Raw genomic sequence first — 17,669 nt, forward strand, 5'->3', positions numbered from 1 at the left:
AGCCCCTTCCTGCTCAGAAGGTATGGGATGTTGCATGATGTAAGAGGCCGAGTATTCTTGGCTCTCAGGCTCTGGGGCCACCCTGCAGATCCGGACAGCTGACAAGGCTGGGGAATGTATCCGGGACATGTGGCTGGGCTTAAGGGACTCCACCGTTCAGCTGTGATCATGATTGTTCTTTCCAAGGACAGGACCTAGTTCGTGGAGGAAGCGAGGGCACTAGGGAGTGAACACAGATGTGCTGGATATAGTGGAGGAGGGAAGGGGCCCTTCTGGGGCAGGTGGCTCCTTGCAAAAAAGTGGTTTCCCTGGCCTGGTGTCTTTCTCCTTGGGGGAAGCGGAAGTCATTTCCTCTCCGTTCCCAAGGGTTAGACTGCAATCTATTCTCTGAAGTTCTTCTCAGTTAGGATGGTGAGGATTCCCTTCTTGGTGTCAGTGAGAGGGGTCTGCCTTGACTTGGGCGAATAGTTCCTGGACTGTGACACAGTTAGATTCCTAGCCCCCTTCTTTCTGATACTTGTTTTCTAATTCCTCTTTAAGGGTTTCTAGGGAGGTGATCATTATGAGGCTGCTACAGTGACATCAATTTGAAACTGAATAAAACTGCCAACGCCAAAGGAGAGCAAGACTGACCCTTGCCTGCTGATAGTTCAGAACCCTTCCTCCCACTGGTGGTCTGAGGTGGGCGTAGGGAGTGGGGTTTGGGCTCTAGAGCTCAGCTTGTGGGTGTGAAGAGGAGCGAAACCAGGTGAGGAGATGCAGCTCTTGCCTAATGTGAATTTAGCAGATTATGGGAGAGGTGAGCTGCTTAGTGCTGGTCCAGAGGGGATGCAGAGGTGGGAAGAAGGCTCTTTATCAGCCAAATTTGGGCTGCCTAAATGTTTTATTCTCCCACTGGGGACATTCTCAGCTGAGATTGTCTTCCCCTGCATGCTGTGTAGGCAGGGGTAAAGTCCTCACCCCCAACCCATAGCTACTAATAGTCTTTTCAAAGCAATAAGTCATCGTTTGGTTGTAGCTTAATTAACTAAACTGAGATGCTGTCACAAAGAACCAAGCAATAGTAGTGGGCGGGCTCTCTGGCAGCTGGGAGACCTTCAATTCTGAGCTGCTAAAGGGTTAAACAATCCTCGCTGAAAGAACCCGCAGAGACTGAATGGGGCAGTGCAGAAACTGCCCATTCATTCAGTCTCTCTCTTGCCAGTTTGTCATTAGCTGACCTGTAGTTTTCAAAGTACAACTGTCAGGTTTCCTCAATATTTCCTAAATCTCTAGGGTAAGTCAAGGGGAGGGGGTGGGTGGATGAGAGTCAGCATCCAACTCAATTGTGCCAGCATTTACCATGCCTCTTGATTCTTTTCAGCCAGCCTCTATTGAGCCGTCTGCAGCCTGCCTCACAGCCCCTCCCTGCAGGTACAAATGCAGTGTCAGACTGGCCGGCTCTGGCCTCAGACCGCCAAGCAGCAAATACAAGGCTGTGTGCTCCAGGGTTTTCATATCCTGCTGATTCAGTATTCTAGGACTCTCCTTCCTCCCCTGGCTTCCTCTTACCCTGACTCCTCCACTCCTTCCTCTGCAGATGGGGGCCAGAAAGGCTCACCACTTGAAGTGCTCTTGGGGACCCTTGTGTTCAACTTTATAGGTAAGGGAGGGGGATCCCCTTCTACCCTGTGGTTTCCTTTTGAGACTGCTTTGTAATAAGGAATCCTACAAAATGCGACCCATTCAACTTTTAGGAAACAAAACAGCAAAAATCTCTTTCTGTGGTTAGGGGGGAGGGGTGCAACAGATGGGAAGGCAAAGGAAATCGAATTGGGAGTGAAGATAACTTGAGCTCTGAGCCTTCCTTTAATGACAGATTGCAAATCCAACCCCTCGGTTCCCCACATGCACCCCACACACACACTGGAGTTGTCTGGTATAAACCCCAGCTGGCTCCCTTTCCTTGCACTTTGGGTTCCTTGTCTCACAGGGATGGCCTGATGAGACACTCTGAAGGCTGAGGGGCTTGGGGGATGGGGTACAAAAGGGAACTAGCACTTTCATACCTTTCCCTGCTCACGCACAGGACATTGATGGCTTATTCAAGTTGTTGTTGGCTGGGTAAGGCTGCAGCCTCCGGAGTTGGGCTGTCTAGATTCAAATCCCAGCCAGATGACTTGGAAGTTCTGTGACCCTTGAGGGGCTTCCATTTCTTCCTCTGCAAATGGTGGTTGTGAGGATTAAATGAGGAAATCATTAGCTTAACACAAGGCCTGGCGCTGCTAAGAAATTATTCTTAAATATTAGCTGCTTCCGTAATAAGGATAATAATTTGCCTGCTCAGAAACATTTTAATAATAGTAGAAATTATCCAGATGTTTGCATGGGGCTGTTGCCTTTTTTCCTGTCACCCATAGATTGTCAAACTCAACAGAGATGCTTCTGTGGCACCTTGGAGAGCTGGCTTTGTGTCTCTATCCAGAGAATCTTCCAAATTGGCCATCAGTCTCCTCCAAACAACCTAAATGAGGCAAAGCCTCCTCTTTCCTATTTATATTATAAATCTCTTCCTTCCTTGCAGAGGAAGCCTTGAGCACATATTAAACTGCACTTAAGGTCATCAGTATTGCTTCAGACTAGAGGATGGGTGTGTCCCAGTGAGTACAGAGATTGATCTTCTAAACCAATTGAGAGTTGGATTTCCTCTCCCCCACCCCTCAGGATATCATTTAGATAGGCTGAAGGGTTATCTAACAGGTGGCTCTGGAAGTTGGCTTTCATTGTCAAATAAATTCAACAAAGGCTCTTTAAAAGGCAGGCCCTCCTTTCGAGGGTGCCTGTTAATGAGGCCTGAGGAGGTTTGAGTTTTTACACTCTGAACAAGCCTTTGGTTTTTTGCTGAGTTGGTGGCTGGAAGCTTTCCTGGATCAGGGCTATGGTAATTTAGATGCATTGTAGAATATGTATGTTCAAGCCATCTTGGATGCTTCAGGTCCTAAGAGAACCGTGTCACCGTAGGCCAAGCTTCCTCCTACTCTTTGGCCTCAGCAGCAGCCCCAGATGTTGACAGCTGCTTCTGCAGGGAGGTGGGAGCCTGTTAATGCCAGCATCTTCATTGCCAGCAGCGGCTGCTCCCATTCCGGCTTCCTGATGGGACTTTTCCATGAATTTGGGAATCTGTCCTTTAATTCCAAGGCCTTTTAAAATCCCAGAGCAATAAAATGTGGCTGGTTTTATAGAATTGGACAGAGAGTAGATGGTCTGCTTGGGGAAGGGAAATACCTCTCCTTTTTCCTCTTGGCAAGTCCCAGTTCTGATCTTGAGACAAAAGTCCAGTGACATGAGGCAATGCAATTCTCAAAGTGCTACTGGTGTTATTTTGGCAGACCCCTAGTATTCTTAATCTACACTGCTGGAATCGTGTTCTTTTTCACAGGGTTGCAGGTTCTGGCTGAGGCATCTGCTCTTGCCTGGCACAGGTGGTCTTGTCTCATGCCTCTGTCAGTATATTCTATTCTTGTGCCTTGACACACATTATCTCCAAGTACAGGCTCCGGGGCTCGGACTGGAGCTAGTAGACCTTAGTCTTTTTATCCCAAATCTGTTTATTTTGAGAGAGCACAACCTCTGAACTCCAACCCCTGCCCCCCCTAACAAGCATGTTCCTTGCGAAAAGAACTCTCTTTTGTACAGGTGCTTATATGACAGTCCCCACAGACAGGCTGGCTTAGCAAATAACTAACACCCGACAGATCTACCAGACCCCAGAGCCAAACCTTGCCACAGGACAGCTCCCTCATGCATAGTGATGCTCTGGTTTCATCTGAAAGAAACGTGGACATGGGCCGACTTTTTATAAGAGAAGGCAAACCCAGTGTGTAAAGAAATACCAGCATCTTTCAAGTAGAGGCATGGGAGCAAAGCCAATAGTTCATGCTCTGTGTGAATGGAAAATATCAGTTGACTGAGCATTGAACTTTATAGAAAACTTCATGCTCTTTCCCCCCACCCCCCACTTACCAATCTAGATGATAGACAGATGAGAATCTTTGGGAACATACCGCCTTTTCATCAACTTTTTATCTAGAGCTAGCTCTGTATTTCAGACAGGTTGCAAAGCAAACTTGTGCTCCTACCCCAGTTGTATTCCCCCCCCCCCAATTGTCCTCCAAAGGTGAAGAATAATGCCAAGTTACCCTGAATTCTCCCCCCCCCCTTCTGTACTCCTTTTCAGTTCTTGTAAGTGTAGGTGAATCCCAGAGAAAGGGATTTCTTTCTCCCATGCTTGGAATATTCTGATGAACCTAGAGTGGTCCAAGTCTGGAGGGAGATGGGTTAACTGAAGTGGAAACCTACCCACATCCCCATTTCAGCATCGCCTTTGAGGCATGATGAATGTAATAGCAGCTGAGCAAGATCAGTTCTCCTAATTAGAACATCATTTGCATCTTGAAAAAGCATTTACTGTAACCCTACCTCATAACAATTAATCCAATGGTCCCTTAAGGGGGGAACAAGTACCACCAAAACTTTCCCTGCTATTCTACTCCTTCCCCTGACCCCAGTTTCCCTTGGGATTCTTAAAATTCAGGGTGGAATCTTCCCAGAGTCTAAAAATCTTTCCCTTGGATTCCAAATCGTGTCCCCTTGAACAGAGGTCTCGGCCTTCTGTTTCTATTTCTTTAAATTGATCTCCAGTTGAATTCCGAATGTAAAGGTCAGCAGGCTAGGAAATGGCACTTCTAATAGAAAACAATGTGCACTTTCTAAATTTGAACCAAGCCGTTTCCGCTCTTTGATTTAAGTGACTTCCTGGGGTTCCGTGTCAGGCACTGCAGTTGAATCTCTGGCGGGATTCCAACTTAAAATTGCACTCTCGGTGAAATTAGAAACTGATCCAGGGTTGGCTTAGCTATTCTAGTAAATAGCATTTCAGCCGAATGTTCAGCTCAGCACTTGGAAATGGGTGATGTGAGTGCCCCTTGAGAGGATTTCCCATCCAAGCTGTCAGGAGCTCACCTATCCAGGAGAAACCCGCCATTGAAGGCTGCTGCTATTAGAATTGGTGGTAATCAGATCCCCAACCCACAGAGTCTCAGGTACAGGTTCTCTTCCCTGTGAACATCTGAAATAAAGGCTTTTGTTGATCCTGTGATCAACTCCATGCTATCTTGGGCACTAGCACCATGATGGCATATGGTACTGTTAACTCTAAGGAAATCTTGGCTGTTAAACTCTGTGATGGTGATGAATGATTAAGCAGTTGCTTAATGCCAAGGCAATTTGGCAGGTACGAGCATTGGATTTTCTAATTTTGTCCCCATCGCCCATTTTGCAGTTTTGCAAAACTGATATGTTGAGATTAACGAACACACTCAAGGCAACACTACTAGGCAACAGTGAGAATTTTAAGTTGGATCAAATTGCCAGATCCTCTTTTCATAGCCACTGGGCTCGGAGGTGTGTAAGGAGCATATGTAATCTCCAAAAGCAGACAGTGGGTTTGCTCAGTTTGGGTTCTTGATGATTACTCCTTTTAATTTGCATAAGAGGGGCACATTATTTGGAATGCTGGTTTTTCCAGAAAAGGGGGATAATTGTAGTCACTATTTAGAGTTGTTGTGAAGAGTCTCTGGTTTTGTGTATGGTGCTTAGGAGAGTACCTGACACATAATAAGTGCTCAATAAGTGTTATTTCTACCACTTGTCCTTGTTAATCATTGAGGTCCCACGAGTTGCTTGTGAGTCCAACTGAGGGGGGAAATCTGTTTCTATTTCAGCTGTGCTCCCAGGGAGCTGATGGGGAAGTGATGACAGGCCACATACTGACTGCTGGAATCCATTCTCTTTTTCCTTTTTCCCCCCACCCCCACCCCTAGGGCCCCTAGAAAGAAGCCTGTTCCTCCAGCATTCCAGGACCTCCAGCCCCATGGAGCCCCCGATCCCACAGAGTGGCCCGTTGACTCCCAGCTCCGTCATGATCCAACCCCTCCTTGACAGCCGAGTGCCCCACAGCCGGCTCCAGCACCCACTGGCCATCTTGTCCATCGACCAGATGAAGACCAGCCACGTGGAGAATGACTACATAGACAACCCGGGCCTGGCGCCCCCTGCCGGCCCCAAGCGCGCACGGGGCGGGGCCTCAGAGCCGGCTCCAACCCCGTCCCGCTGTGACCAGGATGTCACCCACCACTGGATCTCCTTCAGCGGGCGCCCCAGCTCTGTGAGCAGCAGCAGCAGCACGTCCTCCGACCAGAGGCTCTTAGACCACATGGCACCGCCGCCTGTGGCTGACCAGGCCTCCCCACGAGCTGTGCGCATCCAGCCCAAGGCAGTCCACTGCAAGCCCCTGGACCTCAAGGGCCCTGCAGCCCCGCCTGAGCTGGACAAGCACTTCCTGCTCTGCGAGGCCTGTGGGAAGTGTAAGTGCAAGGAGTGCGCGTCCCCCCAGACGTTGCCCTCCTGCTGGGTCTGCAACCAGGAGTGTCTGTGCTCACCCCAGACCCTGGTCAACTACGGCACTTGCATGTGCCTGGTGCAGGGCGTCTTCTACCACTGCACCAACGAGGACGATGAGGGCTCATGCGCAGACCACCCCTGCTCCTGCTCTCACTCAAACTGCTGCGCCCGCTGGTCCTTCATGGGCGCCCTCTCCTTGGTGCTGCCCTGCCTGCTCTGCTACCTGCCCGCCACGGGCTGCGTGAAGCTGGCACAGCGCGGCTACGACCGCCTGCGCCGCCCCGGCTGCCGCTGCAAGCACACGAACAGCGTCATCTGCAAGCCAGCCGGGGATGCCAAGGCCAGCAGACCCGACAAGCCTTTCTGACGCTTTGGGTCAAAGCCCCAGCTCTCCCCACGGTAACTTGGTTCCCTTCTGACATCTGAGAAGACCACAGTGAGGCCAGAGGCTTTAGCCTCCTGTAGGCCACCTTTCCTCGCCCACCCTAGTTCCCACCCCCATCTTCGGCAGAAATGGAGGCCACCATCAGCCGACTCTTAGACCCTAAAAGGATACAGAAGCACTGGGGTGTTTGTTTTCTCCCCAGGGTCCTGGAACTTCGTATCAAGCAGACAGTGGCAGGATTTGGGGTGTGATTTTGGAGGGGGTGGGCTGGGATATTTTTTTCCTTTTTCAGAAGACTGAACACAGATGTGGACACATCCGGAAGTTGTAGCTGCTTGAATGCCTTCCCAGTGCCTCCTCCCTCCCTTCCTCTTTCCCCTTCTCTTTGGCTCAGTAGTTGCTGGCTGCCTGACAAAGTGGCCAGGGTACCTTTCAAAGACCTGGAGCCTTGACTTCTGTCCCTTTTCTTCCTGCTCTCCCCAACCCCAGTTTGCCCTTGACATCTTGGGAAAGTAGCTGACCCTAGCAGCCCATGATGTACAAACTTGGAAGGCAACAGGGGACGGCGAATCCAGGGACCGAGCCTCACTCCTTCCTGGAAACACAGGATTGACTTAGGACCCAGTCCACCGTGCAGCCCTCCCTCCAGCTACATCACTAACTCCTGAGGGTGTGCCACTCCTAACACCATCCTTCGGTTCTTTCTGAGTTACAGACTTACCTGCCCTCTATGTGTCCTGAGTTCTCTCTGCCCTAGATCTTTCCAGAGACTTTGTGGGTAGAGAAGGCCAGGGCAGCAAACTCCGAGACCAAATATCATTTTGCCAATGAGTCTGAGGCTGTGGTCTCTGGATCCAGTCGTTAACGTTTTTATAGAATAATTAAACCAGATGCTGACGGTGTTTAAAAAAAAAAAAAAAAAGAATAGAAAACATTTGTTTCCTTTTGGGCCACCCCCAGGAAGGGCTGATTTTAAAATCTGGGGGACAAGCAACCTCAAGGAACACGATTCCCCTCCCTACTGAGAAGAGGATTTTAACAGCAAAGAAGAGAGACAGCACCTCCCATTGGCAGAATGACAGTCAAGCTGGGCTGGGTTTGGGTTTCTTCTCTTCTGCTGCTGCTTGCTCTCATAGCCTTTTGTGTATAGTGATGTGTCTATCTTTAATGTAAATAGAGAGATGGTGACAAGAGTCTATTTTAGTGTTAGGAAGTCCCAGTGGGGGAATCAAAAGAGCGAGGATGGGGAAAGATTCTCTGGGTGCACCTGAGGTTGAGCCTTGCTTCTGTGCATGGGCACACCACCCCCTGGCAGCCCCCAAAGATATAGCAACCCTTTCTCTCAAGGTGCTAAAGGACCCAGAAGGTGCAGCACGTCCAGTGGGTAGGTACTTGTTGCATGCAAAAGTTGTCGTGTGTCTGGTCCTTCCTCCCCAGCTATTATGCTGGGTCTTTGTTTTGTGTGGTATTTTGCTCCCCCCTCTAATTAGAGGAAGTGGCCTGGGTCAGAAGAGCCTACCCCAGGTGAAATTGGAGGCGTGTTAGGCAGGGCATTTGTAGCATTTCCAGTTTGTTTTGTAGTGACAGAGCTGCCTCCGGGAAGGAACCGAGGAGGCAGATAACTATAATTGGCATGTATCCAACACTTATCAAGGATTTTTTTCCCCCTCTTTCCTCTCCTTCCCTCCCTTTTTGGAGTAATAGTGACACCTTATGATTTAGAATAAATTAATTGTAACCATAGATATTTATTGATTGGAGGATAGGAGGGAGGTCTTATTATTTTAGGCTTTATTTATGTAACATTTGCTAGCTTTGTAAAAGGCAAATATGAAAAACTGCATCTACATTTTCTAAGGCTGATTCACATAGCTACCCTTGCCATAGCCCTGATGGACAGATGGATGGATGTCCTTGCACAAATCAGGATGGTAGAGAAACACATTCAGCCAACCACTTACTACTAATTTGAATGTATCAGATGTGTATAGAAGGGACTCCAGATGTCTTCAGAATAGGTGTGTGGAGGCTAATGCCAACATAATGAATGCACATGGGCTTTTCCAGCAAGACCGGCCAGCTTTCCCAGGGCTCTGCCCTCAAGTCACCTGCCCTGGGAAACTAGACCCAGTGGTGAATTGCACTTTGGTAATCCTGGTCTACAGGCCCGTTCTGTGGAGAACTGACATATAAGCTGCATATGCACACGAGCGCGCGTGCACACACACACACACACACACACACACCCCTCTGTACCAATCTTCTCTATCTATGTATACCCTGTTTCCTAGCAAAGGGCCTCCTGACTTTTTATGTACATAGTTGTAAACACAGATTTTCCTGGGTTTTTATTTACTTTTTTCCCCCCCTCCCCCATTTTTCCCCCTGATTTGGCTTGTTTTTTAGTTTGTGTTTAACCTGCTCGATGGATGTCTGCAGGACCCGGGGACACCTCGGTGGCCTGTGTTTGCTGTGGTAAATGGAAGGAGGAAGGCCTCTGGTTCTCCCTGTTCTGTAGTACAACAGTCCCTCAGCATGATTTTTTGGCTTCAAGGCCAAAAGACAAGGAAAAACTGGCTTGCCCTTGGAAAGTACAAGGGCCACTGAAGGATCTAGCACTCAGAAATGTGACACATTTATGGCTGCTTCTGGTTCCTGTTGCCAACAGCCTGCTTGACTGGGTTATGCCTTGTCATGTCTCTTTTTGGGAAAAAAATACTACCTGGCTCCCACTTTTGTTCATGTTGGAGTAGGGTAGTGGCTCTGTTGGAAATCAGTGTGGGAGTTCATGTCCAGGACACTTCTCCTGAGGATCATTGGCTGCCCACCCTAGGTTTTAGGGTAGCAAAACTTTTTTCAGATAAATGCTGGGGGACAATCAAGGCTTCTCAGAGTATATGTTTGGAAGGGCTTGAAGACCAGTCTCTGCTGCTCACATGGGACCCTCCCCAGCCAACAGAGGAGAACCTCCACCAGATCTGCATCAGTCTCATTGGATAATCAAATGAGGGCTAGGTGAACAGTGACTGATCCCAAGCTGCCCTTTGTGAAGTGCAGGTCGAAACCAGAATCCAGAGGACTCCAGTGGAAGCTCTGTGTTCTCTCCCATGCTGCCCCATAGGTGCAGATGGGTGTGGGCAGCACCACCTAGCACTGTACAGGCCACTAGGGCATCCCACAAGCTGCACTGGCCTTTTGCTTCCTGCCCCTAGGAAGTATTTCCACACCCTCTGCTTACTGTGACAGTCAATGACAACTCTTGTGTTGCCTCTTTTTCCTCTCACTGTGGAGAACTGCGTGCAGTGTCTTATGTTGCTTTTACTTTTCACTGCCACAGGGTTTGGATTTGTGTTAACAGGAAAGCTGTCCATGACCCCTACCCTACCATGTTCCTTTTCTTTTTTTCCCCCCATCACTGTTAGCCCCTTCTCACCCCACAACAAAAGTTACCACAGAAGGTTTCCTTTGTATAGAATATTTATTTTGAAGCTCTATTTTAATAGTATTTATTTTAGAAAGTCTACTATTGTAAGAGTTCTTCTGTTTGTGAAGAAAAAAAGTTAAAAACTGAATGTACTGATCTAGAAAATATATATAAATATATATTGTTAAATATACACAGGATGGCTGTTTTCTTATGTGTCTCTGTTCACACCCCAAATGCCCTCACAAAGAACACCTGGCTAGCCACTGTACCAGATGGAAATGCACTGAAAAAGAAAAGCCCTGAATCCTGATTTTATTACTACTATTATATTAACTCATGCTGTTTCCATCAAGTTCTCATGGAGGACAAAGTGGGCAGGGGAAGGATTCCTAGGCTGGGATTCTCCCAACATAACTTGAACCGTTGGAGAAGAGTTTCACTAGATCATGAAGCTGAGTACTGCCAGATGCTGCTAACGCTGCTGCCTACCCAGCATGCCATTCCCCAGCCTGGGCTGTGTTTGTAATCCAGATGGTCAGCAAAATTCTAAAACTAGGAATAGGAGGTGAGAAAGAGTAATCTGATTTGTTGTGTTCGCCAAGATCCTCCAGTTTCTGCCCTGATGCCCTCAAAGCAGATTTTTGTGCATCTGCACGAAAGTGCTTCAAGGAGCCCTTGGCAATTTTCTTGTTTTCACCTGACTGGTGGTGAATGTTCCACACAACTAGCAACTTCACTGAAAGCCTCCCATCCACTTAGTGGCTTCTTTTCTCCTTCCAGTTCCGTCCCACTGTCTCCCAGTACACTTCAGCTTGGTTAGGTAGATAACAGGGAGACCTCCACTGTGAGTCTTTTTCAAACAAATGGCCAAGTGCCTTTTAGTCTTAGTTGGAACTTAGGTTGATAACAGAATAGTGACCATTATGGTGATGGAGCAAAAAACTGGGGGGAGGGGGGCATGTTTTAACTTCTTTGACCAGCTCCAAGCTTCAAGCACCTCTTAAAGACACACCAATAAAGACATTATAAAGGATGGTGTTCCCCAGTGTGGCCTTTGCTCTAGAACTTCAAATAAAGATCTGTCACCTGGCCTCATCCCTGCACAACACACAGATGTTAATTAATACTCAGAAGTCTGCCTTTGCTGGTGAGGCGATACTAGCACTCGGGGATGATTTTCCTCCGAATCGGATCAGTTTCCCAATTAGTGTTTACTGGGCTTTGTTCGGTCCTGAGTTTCCTGGTAGGGACAATGTGTGGGTGGGACAAGGGACTGGTCTGCCGCTCTCCTTTGTTTCTAGTGTTTGGGATTGGAAAACAAACCTGTATAGACAGGGTTTTGAATGCCTACTACCTCACCTGCCCAAATGCTCTCTGGGGAGCTGAACCATGTTCTTGTTTAAAGAAAGAAGAAAAAGGAAAAAAAAAATGAGAAGATATTGAACAAGCAAGTGCCTACCTTATTCTACTTGACTGGCCCCTGTTGTTCTTGGTTCCCAGAGATGAATGGCTTTTGGATAATGACATAATTTATTGGGCTAATCACTACTGCTAGCTACTAATCAGACGGGGGCTGGCATGGCATAGTGGTGAGGAATCGTACTGCCAGCATAAAAGTATATGGTTCCAATCCACCAGTTTGGGTTGTCTCGTAAGTGATTTGGTGCCCCTAACAACAGCCAACAGTACTACTACAGGAAGCATACACTGTCTTTACCAACAATTCTACAAGGTAGACACGTTTGGTGCCTCTCCCACAGATGTACATGCAGCCTCAGAGCAGCCACAGCTTGCCCAGTTAGTAGAGGGGGCGAGTGCAGACAAATGGAAGGATTTAGCAATTACATTTTGGAAGAAACAGTCCTCGCTACATCTATAATCTCTCCACCTCATACCTGGGTCTTCAGCCTGCTGCTCCTACAAACACCCCATGGTCTGTGGGGGGCCTGCACTAGAATGCCTGAAGGCAGCCTTTTCATCTGGTCAGACCCCTGCCCATTCCTGCAGCTCCCTAACTGGCCTCTGCAGCTGAATGTGCACGCTGAAATTAGCTCAACTTTCCAAAAGACTTTTGTGAAGTAATCAAATGAACACGGGCAGACAGCTCTGAGCCGGAGGTGTGTGCCAGATGAAAGCGGAGAGGACATTTTTAAGAGCCTAAACTTTATTCATCGGAACTTTAATAAAACAATATGTCCATGGCCTGGGGCAGGTATAATTTTCATAATTTATGGGTCTCTGAGACAGGAAGAGAGCTCGAGGTTTTATTGTGTTTTGCACGATAAATGGCATTCCAATTGTCTACATGGATGTTCTTTAAGGACTCTTGTCTGGCAGGAACACAGGCCTTCTGGAGCCCACCTGGGCCTCCAGGCCTGAGGCAAGGGATAATTATGAATACATCTGTATCTGTTAAGCAGGAGATGATTGAAAAACTCCTTCTGTCATTAGAAGATACTTCCTATGCTGACTCCTATATTAACATTTTAACTGTTGCAAGATTTGAAGCCCTCCTGTTCCCAACCTGTCCTACCTTCTTTCCTGCGTGGGCCCTTTTTCCACACCTGAGGAGACACACCTGAACTTCTGACTGGTTCCCTTCCCGCTGGGCATAGCTGAGGAGGAAGAGTGGTGCCATCCACTCCAGGCATTGTTCTAATCACTTCCCTCAAAGCCTGGAATACCTAGTCTTACATAACACTTCTTCACATGAGGTCACCATGAGTCAGAATTAACTCAATAGCAGTGAGAGTGTTTATTGAATATGGCTTCAATGTTATTTATGAAGTTGACAACATAAATTGACAGTATTAGCCTCATTTTAAAGGGACGAAAAAAACTCAAGATCAGAGAGGTGAAGTCACTTGCTCAAGGCCACACAGCTGCTAAGCGGTGGACCTAAGGTTTGTCTTTTTTTAAAAAACACAGAAACTAAATTGCTAATCTAAATTTCAGACCCAATCCAAGTTATCACCTGCCCTGTGGTATTGTGTCCCCCAGGAAGAGGTTCCTTTCCACTTGTGCTTTTACACTGGTAACCAGGTACATCAGTTACACAGGCAACCACATTTCACTCTGCTTCACTTTCACACACCTCACAGATACTATGTTTTTCTACAGATTGAAGGTTTGTCGCCACCATGTTTATTGTCACTTTAGGTATTTGTCACGTTTTGGTAATTCTGCAGTCAGGGACCTCTCCAAATTATTGAGGAGCAGTGATAACAGTTGGAGGACTAAAGATATGCCTGATGCAGGCCTTTTTCAATAATTTTGCTATATATCTGAGAACTGGACAATGACTATGGATGACAGAAGAAGAATTTATGCTGTGGTATTGGAGAAAAGTAGTGAATATTGAACCAAATGACAAAAGAGCAAAAATTTAAAAAGCACCACCACTCCATAAAAAAGTACGTGTTGGAGACTGTGTAGCCAGAGTGCTCCTTGGAGGCAAAGATGGAAAAACTTCACCTCACATATTTCGGGCATATTACTAGGAGAGATTATTCCTTAGAGAGGGAAACTGCTTTGAAAGGTGGAAGGTCAGCAAAAGAGGAAAACCCTCAACTAGATAGGTGCCGCAGTAATTGCAACAATGGACTCAAGTGTGTCAGAGACGTTGAGGAGGAGGTCACAGGCTAGGTCAAATTTCAGATCTGTTCATAGAGTTGCTATGTGTTGTACTCAACAGTGTCTAACAACAACAAAATGTTTCAAATTTTTCATAATACTATTGCACACTTAAGAGGTTGCTGAACTAAACCCACTACGATCATGTCAGTTGCAGCTCATGGTGAGCTTGTAAGTCAGAATAGCACTCCTCCATACAATTTGTAAAGCTGTAAATCTATGTGGCAGACTGCCACATTTTCTTCCCATGGAGAGACTGATGGGCTCAAACTGTCCACCTAGAAGTTAGCAGGCAAGAATTTTCACCACTATACCACCATATTGTAGTAGAGTGTGAACATCTTTTATTTGTACTTGGAAACCAAAAAATTAATGTTACTGTTGTTATGTGCTGTCACGTCGACTATGACTCATAGCGAGCCTGTGAACAACTTCTCTAAACCTTGCCTTATCCTGAGCCAACCTCACCATCTTTTTTTTTTAATTATTATTTTTGTGTGTGTACCCTCAAATCAGATCTGACTTGGTACAGGAGGAGGTTGCCCCTCCTTCTCCAACAGAGCCTCTGGTGGATTCGAACTGCATGCCTATGGGATTGCAGTGCAGTTTCTTGCCACTAAGCCACCAGAGCTCCCTTAACCTCACCATCTTTGACAAACCTGACCCCACTGCCACAGTCAGTGGGTCAATCCATGTAATTCAGGGTCTTCCTCTCCTGTGCTGACTTCCAAGCATGACATTCTTCTCCAAGGACTGACCCCTCCTGACAGCATGGCCCAAGTACATGAGATGAAGTTTCAAAATTTTTAACCTTCCAGGAACAACCTGGTTTTACCCTCTCCAGGAAGGAGAAATTCCCTTTATTTAGATACTTTGCTGTGGTGGTCTGGATCCAAGCACACCGCTTCAGGATACATAGACCTATACCTGTGATGGGCCTTGAATCCAGATCTGCTAACCATGCCTGTATGCCACACTAAGGCCTGCTCTCACACAGAATCCTCTATTACTGCACAGCACTGCACCTACCCTATTTGTTACTGTGCATGGCCAGCATTTGTGACTCCTCGGGTGTGGAAGAATAATGGCTTCCCAGACCTAGGGAGTTATTTAGGCTGTGGTGGCCATGGACCATGTTAAGAGAAAGGGCAAGACTCTTACAGGAGAGGATAGAGCTATAAATTGCTTCAGATAATTCCAAAATCAGGGGTTCTGACAGTTTCAGTGTCAGATGCTTGAAGACGGATGTGCATCCAGGGTGAGAGCTCAGGCTCTCGCTCTTTGCTCTTTGGAGGGTGGGAAACCATCTTTTTTTTTTCCCTTTTTTTTGGTGTGTGCCATACTTGAAGAAGAAGGGAGGGGCAGGGACAGAGAACCAAACCAGCCACAGTACAGGTGGGGAGGAGTGGCTGGAGGAAGAGATCCCCCTGTTGTAAGTCGATCTCCCCGAAACTACCTTCAGGCCAACCCTTGACCATTTCACAGAGAAGGTTCCAGCTAGCTCTGACTGACTAAGGGACTCTGAGATGCTGGAGTGTCCAGAGATTAGAAAATTAAGGTGTCCAGCCAGGTAGGGCCAATTCCAAAGTGAGGATGGCCAAGGTCCTAGGCTTCTAGAAGTGACTGCCCCTCTCAGGGCAGGGTGCTGATGAAGTACAAGGAGTTTTAAGGCCCGTCTGCTGGAGCCCCCAGTTCTACTGCCCTTGGGAGAAGTGCTACCCTTTTAGGAATAGAGTGAGATACAGTCAGACAACACTAATAAATGCTGTAATTGCTATCAGAAACCCGACTTATGTGGGAAAGCAGAGAACTTGGATTCTCCTCTTAGCCTCAGTTTCCCCACCTTCATTGTAGAGTCTGGACAGTATATAGACAGGAACCTGCAAGTGGTTGACTCCTGGTTATTTAAAAAAAAAATTGGTGGCCCTCATTTGAAAATTAAGGCATGAAGACTCAAATTTTCAACTGTTTTCAAATAATGAAAAGAACGGGTCCCTGAAGACCCTTATTCCTCACAGCAGCAATTGGCTGGAACTGAAAGGCCTTTCCAGAACTCAGCGAGGCTCTTGCTTCCCCACGGCGCCTGGGTTGAGGGCTGCCACTGATGACCACGTTTGCACCTCCATGCCCCACACAGCCAGCCTGCTTCCTTTATTGATATTACTTGCCTGGCACTTGATTGCAAACCAAAATGTTAGCAGCTCAGGTTTACCCAGAAACACCTCAGAAGATAGGACTGCAATCTACTTCCTGATAATTGGCCCCACACACTTGAAAATACAATCTCATTGTATTTTCTCCAAGACAGACGTGTTTGTTCTTTTGGCAATCCATGGAACGAGTCAGCACTCCAACACCACAAATCAAAGACATTGACTCTTCTCTGGTCTTTCATATTCATTGTCCAACTTTCAGATGCGTAGGAAGCAACTGAAAGTACCATGACTCTTATCGGCCACACCTTAGGTTTTGAACTGAAATTGTTACTCTTTAGCACTTTGGAGATGTCCCTGGGAGCAGATTTTCCCAATGCAACACATCATTTGATTTCTAGACTGCTGTTACAGGGAGTGTGGTTGCAAGTAAAATGAAACAGTTGACAGCATCAGTCTTTTTTCCATCCTTCATGATGTTCAAGAAGCTAGATTATATGAAGAAGGATGTGGGAATAGGATTAGAGGAAGACTCAAGAACAGCTTGCATTATGTAGATGACATAGCCTTGCTTGCAGAATATGAAGATTTTTATGCACTAACTGAAGAAGATAAACTACGCAGCCTTCATTATGGTGGTTTGCTGCCTGGAGTTGTTTTTCTTTTTGGGTTTTCCCTTAAAGCTAAAACAGAGAACCTTTTTTTCCTTTCATTGTTCTGTCAGTACCTGGAGGGCATGAATTATTTCTGAAATTTTGGAGACTTTTAGTTTGGAATCACTGATATGAAGAAAAGAGGATGGAGATAGTTTTTGAGCCCAAGACACTCAATGTTACGCTAGGTGACTTTGTGCCATGCATTTCTTCGGAAGCATCTCTTGGTTATAATATGAACTTTTTGTTTACCTTCTGAGCACCACCTATGAACATTACAGCACAGTAAATTTTAGTATTTTGACTATCCAAATGGGTTAAATCAACAAAGCTACTTGCCAGTGAGAGGCAGCATTCACTGTCAAGGAACTGTACCATCCCTACCAGCCATACCCACTGCCTCAAGAATTCTAGAGATCAATATATTGGTGTACTCCAGAGAAGCCAAAGCAGAGGGAAGAATTCAAGATACTAAAGAGTTGAATAGAAGATTTCAAAAGGCATCATGAGGTGACTAAGTAAAATATTACAGTGAAATATACAATGAGTTGGACTCAGAAAATCAAAAGGGCTGAACTCGCTCAGCATTTCTTAAGGTCAAGGAACTGAAGAACAAATTCAAACCTCGAGTTGCTATAATCAAGGATGCTTTAGGAAGAATATTAAATGATCTGGGAAGTATTACAAGAAGATGGAAAGAATATACTGAGTCACTGTATCAGAAAGAATTGGCAGACATAGAAGAATTTAATGAAACAGCATATGAGCAAGAACCTATGTTGATGAAGGAAGAAGTTCAAGCTGTTTGAAGGAAATAGCAAAAAATAAGGCCCCAGGAATAGATGCTATACCAATTGACATACTTCAGCTAACAGATGCTGCCCTCGACATGCTCACCAAGTTGTGCCAAGAAATCTGGAGAACAACCACTTGGCCAACTGACTGGAAGAGATCTATATTTGTTCCTATCCCAAAGA

At 46.6% G+C, this 17,669-nt stretch overlaps 1 protein-coding gene across 1 annotated transcript; it reads left to right on the forward strand.

Moving 5' to 3' along the window:
• The first annotated feature begins 5,899 nt into the window (after positions 1-5,899).
• Positions 5,900-6,808, forward strand: SPRY4 (sprouty homolog 4 (Drosophila)). Its single transcript, XM_006891120.1, has one exon. It carries the CDS (start codon positions 5,912-5,914, stop codon positions 6,806-6,808), a length of 897 nt encoding a protein of 298 aa, XP_006891182.1. The 5' UTR covers positions 5,900-5,911.
• The last annotated feature ends 10,861 nt before the right edge of the window (positions 6,809-17,669 follow it).

Source organism: Elephantulus edwardii, unplaced genomic scaffold (genome assembly GCF_000299155.1).
Source record: "Elephantulus edwardii isolate Elephantulus edwardi_28Jun2011 unplaced genomic scaffold, EleEdw1.0 scaffold00095, whole genome shotgun sequence".
In the NCBI taxonomy this organism is placed as follows: Eukaryota; Metazoa; Chordata; class Mammalia; order Macroscelidea; family Macroscelididae; genus Elephantulus; species Elephantulus edwardii.